This window comes from Falco naumanni, chromosome 5, assembly GCF_017639655.2.
Source record: "Falco naumanni isolate bFalNau1 chromosome 5, bFalNau1.pat, whole genome shotgun sequence".
Lineage (NCBI taxonomy): Eukaryota > Metazoa > Chordata > Aves > Falconiformes > Falconidae > Falco > Falco naumanni.
In genome coordinates this window covers 76,480,450-76,494,250 of record NC_054058.1, presented here as the reverse complement: position 1 = coordinate 76,494,250, position 13,801 = coordinate 76,480,450, and the positions used below count along the sequence as shown (strand labels likewise).

Below are 13,801 nucleotides of genomic sequence, written 5' to 3'. Positions count from 1 at the left end.
TGTTCTAGTTGACTAAATGTATCTAAAAATATTTAGGATGTTTTCTATTTCTCTTAGTTTAAGAATTCTGATAATTTTTCATATAATTTTATACAGAATCAATAATAAAGCCAGAGCAATGTTTAGGTGCAATATGTACTGAGAAATAGAAATAGATAACGTCTTTGAAATTCTGAAGCTAAAAGGTACATGTGAATATGTGTCCACTGAGTATTATAAATATATAAACCCAGGTCTTCAATTTAAATGCAAGGGAGTGGCTTCAGGTCAATAAAATAAAAAAAAGGAGATGGGCAGTAATGTCATGCAAGGAATCAAAACTTATGAGCTGTTTGGTTGACGGATTCTCAGAAATGGATGTATCTGGAAGCTAAAAGGCATAGATCACCAACTGTATTTTATTTGTTTGCAATATATTGTTTTTCACAGCCTTCCTAGTAGAATAACATAGTGGGGTTAATCTTTGCCAGTGGATGAAGTCTGCCCGTGTCCCTAGCATGTGCCAAACAAGTGATACTGCATAGCTAGGGCTGCTACTTTTACAGCGTTGTTTTTAGATGCTGTTCTCGGGTACGTCTTGATTTCTTCTAAACTGATAATTGTATCTCTGTCATCCACATGCCTTTACCAGTCAACAGTTCACTGCTATTTCTTCCATCTGTCTGATGGGTCTTACTTCAAGTCCTGTGACTCACAGCCACATCCATCCCACCCAGAGGGACAAGGTACTTTCTAGCCTATGATATGTTGGGGTTTTTTGTTGTAGTTTTTCAAGATTTCAGCCATTCTCTGTGTAGACATGGGATTTTTTTTGCAGAGATCAACAGGTGTTTGGTGACCATTCAAAACAGGAAATCGCCTTTCAAAATAGGAAATACTTGTGGTACCTTTATGTGATCAAATCTAGTATCTGTTGGGAATCCATCTGTAATGGCAATGCTCAGAAGTCTGGTTGGTTTTACTTAGACTACATGGGAAGATTTATCTCAAGGATGTGATGCGACTGCTTCCCATTGCCAAGGGACTCTGCCTGGAACCGACATTTCAGATGTTTTTGCCAAAGGGAGTGCTCAGATTAGCCAAGGTTTTAGAAAACCTGACTTACTCTGACACACTCCTGAATTTATCCTGAGCAGCTTATGACAAGTGTCTCTTCCCTAATGGTACAGGGGTTTGTATTAAATGCAGTGGTGGACCTACTACCCAAAATTCCTTAGTTGAAGAGGAGAGATTTGCAAGAACAAACCCACAGTTTTTGCTGTTGTTTATTTAATGCAGTCTTTTAAAAAAATCTTAAAAACTGTGACACTCCGAAAACCCCATCAGAATATCAGTTTTGAGAAGTCCCCTTTTATCATTGTGTTACCTCAAGTTTGCTGCTTTATTAATCAACCATATATTTCATAGCTATACAAATTACAGATGAATTTTACTCATTTCCAGCACCACTCTGTTGTGTACAGCACCAGATGTGCAAGTCTCCGATGAGTGCCTTCATCTGGAATACTTGGTATTTGGGATTCCAGACATGGGAATTTGAGCTCCGAAGCAATATTTCATGTAACAGAGCAATAATTATTTGTGTGTATTTGAAAAGTTCACCTTCCTAACAACATTAGTGAACTGAATTCCCAATGTATTCCTTTTGATTGGAAACTGTCATTAGCAAATAAATGAAGAGTCGAAGTCTGGTTGCATTTCACCCAATATTGCCATTTTTGTTCATTTGGGATATAGGGAATTCAGTATTGGGAATGTGCTAAAGAGTCTCAGAACATCAACAGGATATTTTCCTACAAAGATTCATTCTAGTGTTGTGCTTATTCTGCCAAAGATTTCTGAAAAAAATATGTGCTCTGAGGAAAAATGAGTCATTAACAAAGAAGCGAGACCAACCATCTATCCTGGCAGTACTTATGTTATTGCTTAGATTCTCTGTTACTTTGATTTCTTTCAAGGCTGTAGTTATAAATCTCTTCATTAATACTTTACTTTAAGAGAAAGGTTTTTAGAGTTATATGTCTTTTTTAATTGTAGGCTTAAAGAATTATTATCAACTAGTATCAAAAAGAGATACTATGGCAATGTAGCTTAGTGGGTAATTTATTTCCAAGTAAGATAAATCACGGTTTGTTTCCTAATGAGAAACATGAATTCAAACTCATTATTGTTGGAACAGTATATTATATGGGAGGCTGCTGTCCAAATGAGTTGTAAATTGAGATTATTTATGCCTGTGTCAAGTGGCTGACCAGTTCAAGCTGAAGTTCACACAGCAGTTTCTGTTTAACATAATCTTGATAAACCTGGCAGTATTTTATTATGCAAAAACATTTGCAAATACCAGAACCACGACCCTGGATGTGCTGTTGGGCAATGTGGCAAAAGGCATAGCAGGGCTGTACGTGTTTGGATAGTGCAGCTGATCCTGCTTGGAGCAGGAGGTTGGTCTGGAGACCCCATGAGGTCCCTCCCAACCTGGATTTTCTTATGATCCTGTGATCCTCTCTTGGAGGTGAAGATGAGTCTGTGTGGACAGGCCAAGGTCTCCTGGGTGGAGGAAGAAAAAATTCTGCCATGGCTCAGAAGCAGCCGAACTCACCCATTTTGGAGCTGGCAGCAGGTGGGGAAGTTGGGTCCTGACCACAGCTGCCAGCTCACAGGGACAGAGCTCCCATCCACAGCAGAAGTGGAGGCCAGCACCAAGGAATGCTGAGCCATTGCTAACACCCTGCAAGGGGAGCACAAGAGCTTTGCTCAGCTCGAACAGCTGCTGAAAGTAGCTGATTTCTAAAGCAGAGCTGGAGGACAGGACCTATTGTGGAGGGGCACAGAGAACAGATTGTTCTCTTTTACATCTGGGTTTTTTTTGATCTCTCTGGCTGAGGTGGTGGAGATTGGATATGGTTTAGATAGTCTGGGTCTCTGAGTGTCTTTTAATCCAAACCTTAAGATATTACTTAAATGGGCATTTCTGAAACAAACATCTTTGTTGAAGAAATGCCTAACTATGCCGTGAGCAGCAGGATCCATGAAGCCCTTTTTCCTACATCTATAGGCAATAAGGCCCTATAGCACCCACACTGGAATACTCCCAGGTGCCCTCAACACCACATCTCAGCCTCACCTGCAATACCCCCAGGGTCCCTGGATAGCCTCCTAACCTTCCCCAGAACCTCCAGCTCCTGCTATCGATGGCAGGCCTCCTCACCATAGTCTCTCCAGTTTACGCTGTGTACCTGTTGCTATTCCACCTGCTTATTTTGGCTGGAGTTCTGTGATACTTAACAAATTTGACATTTTTTCAGTGGCTGATGGAATTAATTATTCTCCTAAGGCAGTATTTCACCTGCCTATTTCTATTTGTAAGCTGGTGTGGTCTTCAGGGATATGTTTTCTTCCAATACATAAATCTGGCTGAAAATTAAAAACCATGCAGGAGAAGTCACTGTCCATTGTATGATTAGAGACCCTGCATTTTTTTTGAGACGCTCACTACGTTCCCACCAAGCCGGAGGTGAGTGAGAACAAGGAGACAATAACAGTTTTTCAATAACAACTGTAGCAGATTCTTCCTTAGTTTGATTTTTATCAGTCTGTGAAAGGTTAGCGTACTTCATTTGTTTTTCAGTCCTCTGAAAACATTTAGGACAGTGGGAAGAGTGCAAAGAAACGTTAGAGGAGTGTAATATTTCAGCGCTGGGTGAAGCCTTAGGAAGGGCAACCTGCCTGCCCCGTGTGCTCTGCAGTGCAGCCTGTGGACAGTTTGATTTTTGATGAACACTTTCTAGCTTTCAACTAAAAAGGCAGGTTTTATCCTTCCCTTGTAAGCTGATTTTGACATTATGGATGCACCAGTTGCATCTCTGTAATTAATATTGAAATGAGTGGGTTTTAAGAAATGAGGTTAATTTGGCTATTTGGAGATTTCTCTATGTGGGTTGTAAAGCATATACAGGGGATGAGGTTTCAGATTCTTATATGGTCCAGCTCATCCACAGCTGCTGGCATCATCCTTTGGGAGAGTGGGCAGCTAAAGCAAGTTATGGCAGTCTGCTAAAACCTTAACTGGGAAATGAATAGCGATCCAGATGGCATGAAAGCAGTGAACTGAAAAGGTGGCCTTAAAATCATCCTTTTCCTGTTATTTAGGAGCTTTTAAAAGCAACATTGTTTTCATCATAGGATCTCATATGCTGGTTTAGATTTTAGTCTTTTAGGTTTTAAATGTTTTTAAATTTTCACTGTATTAGCTGAACGTGTTATTTCTTATCAGCTTTCATGTGAAAATGTATCACACCAGAAAACCTAGAGCATCAACTACCTGCAAACTCTTCATTTTCTGGAATCATATAAAACCCTTGGCACTTCTGGTGGATATTCTGAGATACACAGCCATAAACTCACAGATAGGGAGAATCAGTATCACACAAAGTGTTGGACATAATGAACTTATTAGTTCTTTTGTGCTATGAAAAGCAGTTCTCAAAATACATGTTGATTAATCTGATTAGATGCAAACCTTGCTTTCATTTCTTTGCTTTTACCTGACATGCGAAACTTCAGAATCATGGGTCTGTGGGATAATGCAGACTGGAAGAGACCTCAGGAGGTCCCTAGTCTAAAATTCTGCTGAAAGCAGGGTCAGACCATGTTGCTCAGGGCTTTAATTCAGTTGGGTCTTACAATACAGCAGTGATGGAGAGGAACTGCACAACCTCCCTTGGCTAGCTGCTCTCAGGTCCCACTAGAGTCATCTCTTCTCCAGGCTGAATGAGCCCTGGTCCCTCAGCCCCTCCTTGCAGGGCAGGTGCTCCAGCCCTGACCATCTTGGTGGCCTCTGCTGAACTTATCCCAGTTGATCAACACTGTCAAACTTAATTAGTACATGATGATAAGAAAAGGATCATACTCATTGTAGAAGCATATAGGAAATAAGTACGTGCTGCAAGTCCATTTACTTAATATCTCTATGTTCCTTTAGAGATGTCAGGTACTTTAAAATTCGCACTAACTGTAAAATTTATTCTTGTGATACAGGAAAAGACAAAGACCTTTTTGTTCTTGAAAGATAATTTAGGTGTTTGAATGCTATCTTGATTAAATATAGTCTTTAGAAGACTACACAAGCAAAAAATTGGGAAACACAGTATTTATTATACCAGAAAGATGTAACATGTTCATTAGCTTAGGGTTAAATACAGATTTCAAATAGTTATAAATACTCAATGTGTTAAAAAGCTGAAATCCATACAATCGATATTTCACTAGATAATAAAGCATGATAGATTGCAAAACCTAAGAGAAGGACAGCATCCTCTCCCAAACACTGAAAGAGGTAGAAAACAGTTGTTGGCACTGTGTCAGTAGAGAGACAGTGGATGCTTGTTCTATTATTTATATGAGCTGACTACTTGGCAGATGCCTCTGCAATAACCGTTTATTTAAAATGTAGAAAAAATAGAATTTGCTTTCTTTTATAATCACACAATGAAAAATACTAATGAAAATGTTGGATTTCCTGTAGCTGAGAAGAAAATGTTGTCCTAATCTGCTTTCAGTCAGCAAGAAACTCTAATCATTCCCATCACATGAAACTAGATAGAAGTAAAACCCCCCATCTTTTTATTCTCTGAGATACAAGGGAAAGGAGAATGAAAATGTTTATATACAGCTTAAAACAGTAATTCTTGCTTTTTTCCTCTTTCATAATGCATATATACTGTGTTGTTGTATCCTTCTGTTGTACCTTGCAACCAAAAATAAGTTTTGTGTTTTTTAGGACTATAGAAGAAATTTCTTGGAAATTGTAAAGTGTAGTGGCCAGAGCTGCCTGTACACCCTTCTGCTTCCAGTGCTGTAACTTTAGATCCATTCTCTGTAATACAGGCTATAATTATATGCTCATCTCCTTTATTTTTCTACTTGAGAACATTTGTTTTATTCAAATCTTGGTTAAAGAAAACCCTTAAATTTGTACGTAATTCCTAATTAGACTAGCACAGCCTAAGTGTACACAGGCTAGCACAGGTCTCCACGTCAAACCACAAAAAAAGTAAATCCATTTCATTTTGGGTTGGTGTTACTATTTAACTGCTGTATTCCTGCTCTTATATGTAGTCCAAAACATCATGTTGCCTCTCAAGCATATAACTTTTTCTTTCTTTTTTTTTTTTTAAATACCAGAGAGTAACAACAAAACCCACTCTATAAGTGCCTTATAAGTGTGCACTGGACCATGTATACAGTCGAAAATGTACACATCAGGTGAACACACAGGAGTGTGCATGGACCACTGCACGCTTTATAAAGGCTGAAGTGTGATTGAAGATGTAGGTTTTAAAAATGCATGTTTTGCATGGGGTGCACTGAATGAGATAAAAGTTCTGCAAGACCAGCTGAATGCAGGTTGGGTCTAGCAACACTCAAGGAGTTATAATTAGCTTTTTGGAGTGCATAGATAGTGTGTGAGAGGGAGAAATAGCCTGTCTTTGCTCATAGTGTGTTTTATCCCAACTCAGTGATAGCTTCTGCCAGCCATATCAATGTTATGATGCACGTTTTATTAATGTCAGTGTGGTATCAGGTAAAGGTAGTTGACACGGGTACACATGCACTTGCTTCTATAGGCAGGCATGCATGTATGTGGCTTTAAATGTTGGTTTAATACCAAAAGCATTTGCAAAAGGAGATTGATTTCTTTCCTTGTTGCTTATTGGTTCTGGCTGAGAAGGCTTTTGACATTCATTCTACATTTTCTGTCTCTTAGATTTTATTATTTTCAAATTTTTTTAAAACAAAATTGTAATTTTAAGAAAGATTCTCAGCACAGCCTTAGGTTGACTTTTCAGTTGCTTTTCTTACATGTGCAGTCCCCAGAAAGAAATTCAGAGACAAGGGAGAAGGTGAGGTGGCTCTTGTTTCTCTTGCATTTACTCTATGTGCAGGCAAAGGAGTCTTAACTCATCCATGAGGTCAACCATGAGCATAATTTATGAATGTGAATCACAGACTTCAGCTCAGGGCAGCTGCCCCAAATGAAGTGATTGCTCTTTGCCCTCTGACACATACCTTAGTTTTTGCTGGCCGTTTTAATCCTTTCCCTCTGAAGACATTTCGCTTCTGATCAAGGCTTTTAGAGCAAGTGTGCTAATTCCAGGTTCCTGAAAAAATGTCTACACCAGAGTAATTACATCTTACCTGCCAAATTTCTGTGGCAGTTTCAGTTGAATATGGTCAGGAAAGATGACTTTTTAAATAGCATCTCTGGGAAGATGCCACTGGGGACAGGGAAGAAAAGGCAGAGTCAAAAATGTGCCTTCCAGAGCACACAAATCTAATTCCTGCTATTTTAATTAGACTGTGCTTGCACGTGAAATAGAAACTGAAAAAAACAACTTAGAGGCATTTAAGCAGTAGCTGAAAGCTGCCCACCCAAGCATCTCCTGGATTAGCAGCCAGAAGTGCTCTGGGCATTTTACCTGTTGGCTCCAACACCAGCACCATCTTCCCTCTAGGTTTAATATGTTGGTCTTGGCTGCTCTTGAAGAAATGTCGCTGAAGGCTTCAGCCATGGTATAGGAGACATGGGCTAAAACACCTGTCAGCTTGGCCTCACCTCCTGCCATACACAGTAAACGGTCATTAAATCACCTTTGCAAGGCCCTGGAAAAAAGGGTTTACACTCCCACCAAAAAAGGCTGGACACAACTACCCTATGTGCTTAATATAGGCCTATTCTCTATCTAGTTTTTGTAGTTATTTTATTTTGGAATCTCCTAATAAGGTGACATTTGGGGAGCATTTTTTATTTTAAGAGACAAAAGCTAAAACAAGACAACCCAACAAGCAGAGATGGTCATCCAAATTTAAAAATGCATTAAAAATCAACCGGTTTATTTGCATGAAAAGGGCATATATCTACCCTGGCTTCTGGGCAGTGCTTCCGTGCATCTTTTCCACACATGCACTTGGCAGAGCCAGGCAGCGCAAGCAGTGTCCATGCATGGCTCAGTCCCACATACTCTCCTGTTTGTGCTCTCCTGAGCTGAAACACTCTCTTTAAAATGCACCCTTGCTAACAAAAGCATGTTAGCAATGCATGTGAATCCAGTGTGAAATATGAGCTACTTCAATATAAAAATCATGACAGCAATTACTGGGTATGCATTGCTATTTTCCACACCAGCCCAGGCTCATCAGACGCCCAGCACTGACCACAGCAGCAGGGAGGGAGCACAGTCTGTGCTGTAAGCAGATCAGGTCTGACACGGGGGGAACAGCACTGTAAGGTTTGGGAATACCGATCTCAGCTTTGTATAATCAATCACTGATTTCCCTGGAGCTGGCATTAGGGATGTCACTCTGAGGAAGCAGTCATGAACCACTGTGTACAGATACACAATGCAGCTGATAGCAGTGGGCACAGGGGGTGAAAAAATAATCTCATTCTCCTTGGTCCTGTTGAAAACCTTTTTTGGGGTCTTATGAGATGAGGTATTTTACTGTAGGAAATCTGAGTCTTTTCCCAGCTTCCTCACAAATGAATTTGTCCCATTGCCTTCCCTCGCCAGGGAAAGACGTAGATGCCAAGCACCCCGTAAGGGCAGAGTGAGCTACAGGTGTGCAAACCCCAGAGCACGACCAAATGGTGACAGCTTCAGGGGAAGGCCTGGGACAGGTGCTTTGCTCCTGGATGCACAGCTCAGCATGCTGCATCTAATCAACAGGAAGCTGGAGGGACGTCTCTCTATCTATAGGTTCATGAATGTATGCAAGCGTCTCCAGCTTGCTTTCTCCCAAATCACCTGGAATGATTTGTGTCATTGCACAGGGGCCAAACTGATATTACTTAGGCTATGTTCAGAGGAGCTGGCGCTCAAATAAAGTGTTTTTAAGCTTGTTGGCACTAGAGCAGGGTGGTGCTTCAAGTGCTATTTCAAAGGTGATGTGGGCTATATATAGTTCAAGTAGACAATCAGCAAGTCATATTTCTTTTTTTGCTTTTCAGTGACAGACAATCTAAAAATTCTTATTGGCACCTGATTTCATCTTGAATAGTTGCAGTTTAGGAAGGAAAATTCTTTACAGAACTGCTGTAATTGAAGCGTAGGGTTAGTGGTGCCTTGAAGTGACAGTGAGCCTTGACGCCTGATACAGTCATCTTGTGTTCAGACCTCTTTCTTCCTCTGTCAGCAGTTTAACTCCTCTTGCTACTTTTAAAAACACATTTTCCTCTCCTCCATAGCCCCAGGCAGACAAATACATCTAGGCTAATGGAAGTGTGAAGTTAATATAAAGAGGAACCTTATTACCTCTAAGTTGTTTTTCTTTTGAAGCTCTCACTTACCATGGCATGATGTTCCTGTTCCCTCCCATTTTTCTTTAATTTCTCATCCCTTTGGAAAGATTCATTCCTAGTGAGGAATTGCCTCTGGGGGCATGCAGAGCATGCATCTTGCCTTTTGGCTGATTGACGGGTTAGATTTGATTAGTCACTTGCCCTTTAGCTGGAAGTAAGTAGCATACAATGACAGAGTGGGACTATAGACTGGAGTAGAGTAACACCAATTAATAGTAAGTACCCTTCATCTAAACAATATTTCACTACATTAAAGACAGTACAGAAACTTTTGAAAAACAGCACAAAAATCAGTGAGTGGATATGTATGTCAAGGAAACAACCCCCCATAATTAATAGTTGAATAGTTTGCTTTCTCTGGTAGAGTCTTTTTCAGGTGTTGCCAGTATTATTTTTAATTAATAGAAATATTATGTAGGTTTTAGACTTGACTGTGAATATAGGTATGGATATGGTGTTGCAAATGTTACATAATTTTAAAGGTGCAAAATCCAACTTTGTGATCCTGGTCCATTAATCTCACCTGTCAGGTAGGAATATCACCAGCAAAGAAAGTTCAATACCAAAAGGGTATGTTTTGCACTTTTTCCTAGAAATAGCTTAGTTCATGCATAATTGCACTGCATTGTTGTCATTTGCTCCATGAATAAAGCATGAATATAGAGAAAAACAAGCAGATAATACTGGTAAACTGACAGTAACAATAACCTTAATAATTCTCTGAAGTTGCACTGGTGGTGCACAGCTCATGCATATGCCCATTGCAAAACTAATGCTAATGTGAGCATATGTGGTAGGAAGCGGTGCCCTTACTGCACGGCACTGTTGTCCCCAGGGTGCAGATTGCTCCTGCTATGGAGCAGCAATAATTGGCTCCTAGTCTGCATTATCAAACAAGGGATGATAGACAACAAAAAGATGCAGATCATTCAACTGGCTGCTGGCGCTCTCCCCAAATCCCTTTTTTCTCACACGCATGCAGAGATCCAGTAAACAGTACACAGTTTGGTATTATTGGTATTATCTGGTATTTGTTTGCATTCAGACACATACTTGAGCTCCCCTCTGCATGTGGTCCGTGTTTTGAGAGTTTGCTCCTATCTGCCTCATAAAGGAATTTTGTGGTTGCCATCGTTGTTGCATACACCCTGAATTGTATCCTGGGCTATTGCATAAACAGCATCTCTGAAGCCCCAGTCCAATGCTAATGTAAGTTTTCTTTCTCACTGTCTGCAAAGAGTGCTCTCTTGTACCCTGCCAGCCCGGCGGAGGGGTAGAAATTGCAAAATAACTTCTGTGTCTTAGGTGTGGCGGTTTCTTGTATGTGTCCAGGAGCAGGGTGAGCCAGGGTTTTTGCTCAAAACATGGAATTCCCACAACGAAACGTATTTGCAAAACAAGCCTGTTGGTGCTGTGTTGGACCCGAAGCTGGCTGTGGGATCCCTGCCATCCCAGCTGGCAGAGGACGTCACCATATCTCATCCTTGTAAAGAAGCCTGGGCAAGTGTTTGATTTTGGAGGTTGGTTGGTCCCATTCTGACTTGTGAGTCTGCATACACCTGTGAGGAAATTTGCAGAGATGTATGTAGTGATCATGGTTTCTTGCATATTCATTACAACAGAGCTTTAAGAAGTACTTTAGTTGGTTCTTTTAAATGAGATAGAATGTCTCAGCTCTCGTACTTTTCTTTATGCACTGGGGCAATGTATTTGTTCATACTTTACCCTGGTCACTAGTCATGACAGCGGATGAAGAAATGCTAATGAAGATGGCATGGTGTTTTGCTATATGTTACAGAAGTGTTGAAAATCCTAAAATAGTTTCCTTGGTGCACATGGTAGGGACTACAACCAAAGCCTCACACGGGTAGCGTGTTCCCAGGACTGTGGCCAAAACACTATTGCCACCAGGTAAGGCAAGGTTCCAGCTTTACCTGTGCCCATGAAAATCCAAGCAAATGGAAAAAGCAACACAGCTTTTCCGCAAGCAGAGAAAGGGAGTACCCTAAACACCCTAGGATCATCAGGTGACCATAGTTTTGCATTTCTGGACACAAGCATTGGTGTAAACGGAGCTTTTCTAAATGAGCAGGAAGCAAATTAGATCCCAGCAAAGTTTCTTTTACTCCTGTTTGTACTCTGACAGTTTGTAGATCGGCTTTACCTTGAGGATCCACCATATATGAAAAATTTAATACTACATGTGTTACTTTTGTTGTTCTTCCTTGTCAGTGCAACTGGCCTAGTAGCCAAGAAAAAAAATAAATTATGTTTTGGCTTTCCTCTCAGGCTATTCCTTTATGGTTCTTCCTGACATTTTTATAAGCAAGTAAGGTGCGATTCATTAGAGAGGGCACACAGCTGGCTGATAAAACATAAAGTAGCCTTCAATGTCATACTGTTGAACAGAGAGGCTATCTCAAGGAGTTCATATGGATCTATTTTGAGCTTATTAATGTTAATTATTTTCATTACCGACTTGGAGAAAGGATAAAGAACATGTATGAAGAGTGTGTGTAAGTCTAGACATATTGGAAGAAGTTTGGCTGCAAGAAATCAAAGGCAACACTAGCAAATACTGAAAAGTTTTGAAATCTCTGAGATAAAACTGAAGTTGTGAAGTACTTCACTTAGAGAAGAGGGATGAAATGAGCAATTGGAAATAAAGAATAACTAGCACTGTCAGCATTACAGCTCTGTAAGAGAAACACAAATAAAATTGCATCATATTTCTGGCTGATTATGAGAAAATAAAATGACAAATCTTTCTCCATGGTATATTAGCCGGTCTGTTAACTGTGGGTCATTAATGGGAAATAATTATTCTTTAGACAAAACTGGTGAGATCTCAAGTATAGGAACTCTACATGCAGCTATAGGTGTATTGCTTTCTCAAAGATGGGGACAGACTGAGACCAGAGGAGACCAAGACAACAGTATGTTGTTCAGAAAGTGAATAGTTAGAGGACAGGCAGTGTGAAGGTACTGGGCTTCTCTCTTTGAGGGGAAAAAAAAAAAAAGAGAAAGAATGATGATGATTTAAAGAGGAAAAAAAAAAGGGGGGGGGGGGGGAGAAAGTAATCCACTTTAGCTTGCCTGGACAATGAAGGAAATAAAAAGAAAGAACAACTTAATTGGCAGCAAAATCCAAGGCAGCATACCAAGAAAAATATTGCAGCAGGGTCTCCTTTTTTTTTGGAGTTGTTAGACAGAAGCCTGGGGCAGAGAGCTTACTCGTCTCTCCCTTTGTTTCCAGAGAGGCTTTCTGGACATCCATTCAAGCTCTACCTTTCTGTCAGTAGCATTTAACAGTACTGTCATTGCTATTACCTGTTGGATCATATGACTATTAATTTCACAGGACAGCAGCTCTGCAACCATTTCTTCTGTTCTGCACTGAGACAGGTATGCTTTCTCAGGCATAGTGATGTGTTAGCTTTGCCATATGCATGCTTTTACTCTTGTCCTTCATTGAATTCCTGGGCCAGTGCTTTTTATTATCAACCTAGCCGTTTTGGTTTAGAAACTTTTGTTTTGCAATGCACAGAAACAATCCCTACAAATTATTCTATGAGTATGAAAGAATGCAGAAAGAAGAACACAGGAAGAAAGCAGAATGGGACTTCTGATTTGATTAGTCATGCATATAGATATACATATGCATATATAAATAAGGATACTACATTATTTATTGTTGTCTTTTTTTATATTCACAGGGCTACAGCTACTCATAGGGGCCAAGTTATATTCAAGGATGCCTTAGCACAACAGTTGTGTGAACAGGGAGGTAAGAGCCATCATGTTAAAAATACCTGGCAAATGTGGTTTTCCATTGTACTTGCCTGTCAGTGTTACTTATCGTGAAAGCTATTTTGTAGGAAACTTAGTATCAGGATCTGATTTATGTTCTTAAAACTGATACTTTCTTTGGCTTCATACTTCCCATTAGTTAATTGGGAAACCCCTCTGTCCTCTCTCCTAAATGTTGGAGAATATACAAAAGTTAAAGTAACTCCTATTGCGTTATACACTTCCCTGAAATCAGCCTGCAACGACCAACATTTGTTTTTTGTCAAAACCACAAGCTGTTTTAACTCTCACTGTATTAACTATAAGCAAAAAATGCAATATGCCTGCAGCAAAAGCTTTGTTTACCATCCAGCTCACATGTATCTTTGGAAGAACCTGCCTTCCCATTTTGTGAAAGTAGGCCATCTAATTTTTGGCCATCACCTACAACATCTGATCATTTTTATAGCTAAACAAAAATGTTTCACTTACATAAACTTTAAAAATCTAATTGTTTGCACAGCTTATCATATGCATCCTTTTGATGAGTAACTTAAAAATAAATGTCCTATTGTCAGCTGTTGTCTACAAACAGTACACTGCTTTGAACCTGCTTCATTAAAAGTGGGAAGTAGAGAAGGTATCTGCCAT

General features: G+C 39.9%; 1 protein-coding gene across 2 annotated transcripts in view; it reads left to right on the top strand.

Annotated features, from left to right (window-relative positions):
* RELN (reelin) overlaps window positions 1-13,801 on the top strand; it is a 297,403-nt gene that overhangs the window by 109,032 nt on the left and 174,570 nt on the right. For both annotated transcript variants that reach the window (XM_040594080.1, XM_040594079.1), the window contains exon 4: window positions 13,078-13,148. In XM_040594080.1, coding sequence (XP_040450014.1) covers window positions 13,078-13,148 — 71 coding nt within the window. The remainder of the gene's footprint in view (window positions 1-13,077; window positions 13,149-13,801) is intronic.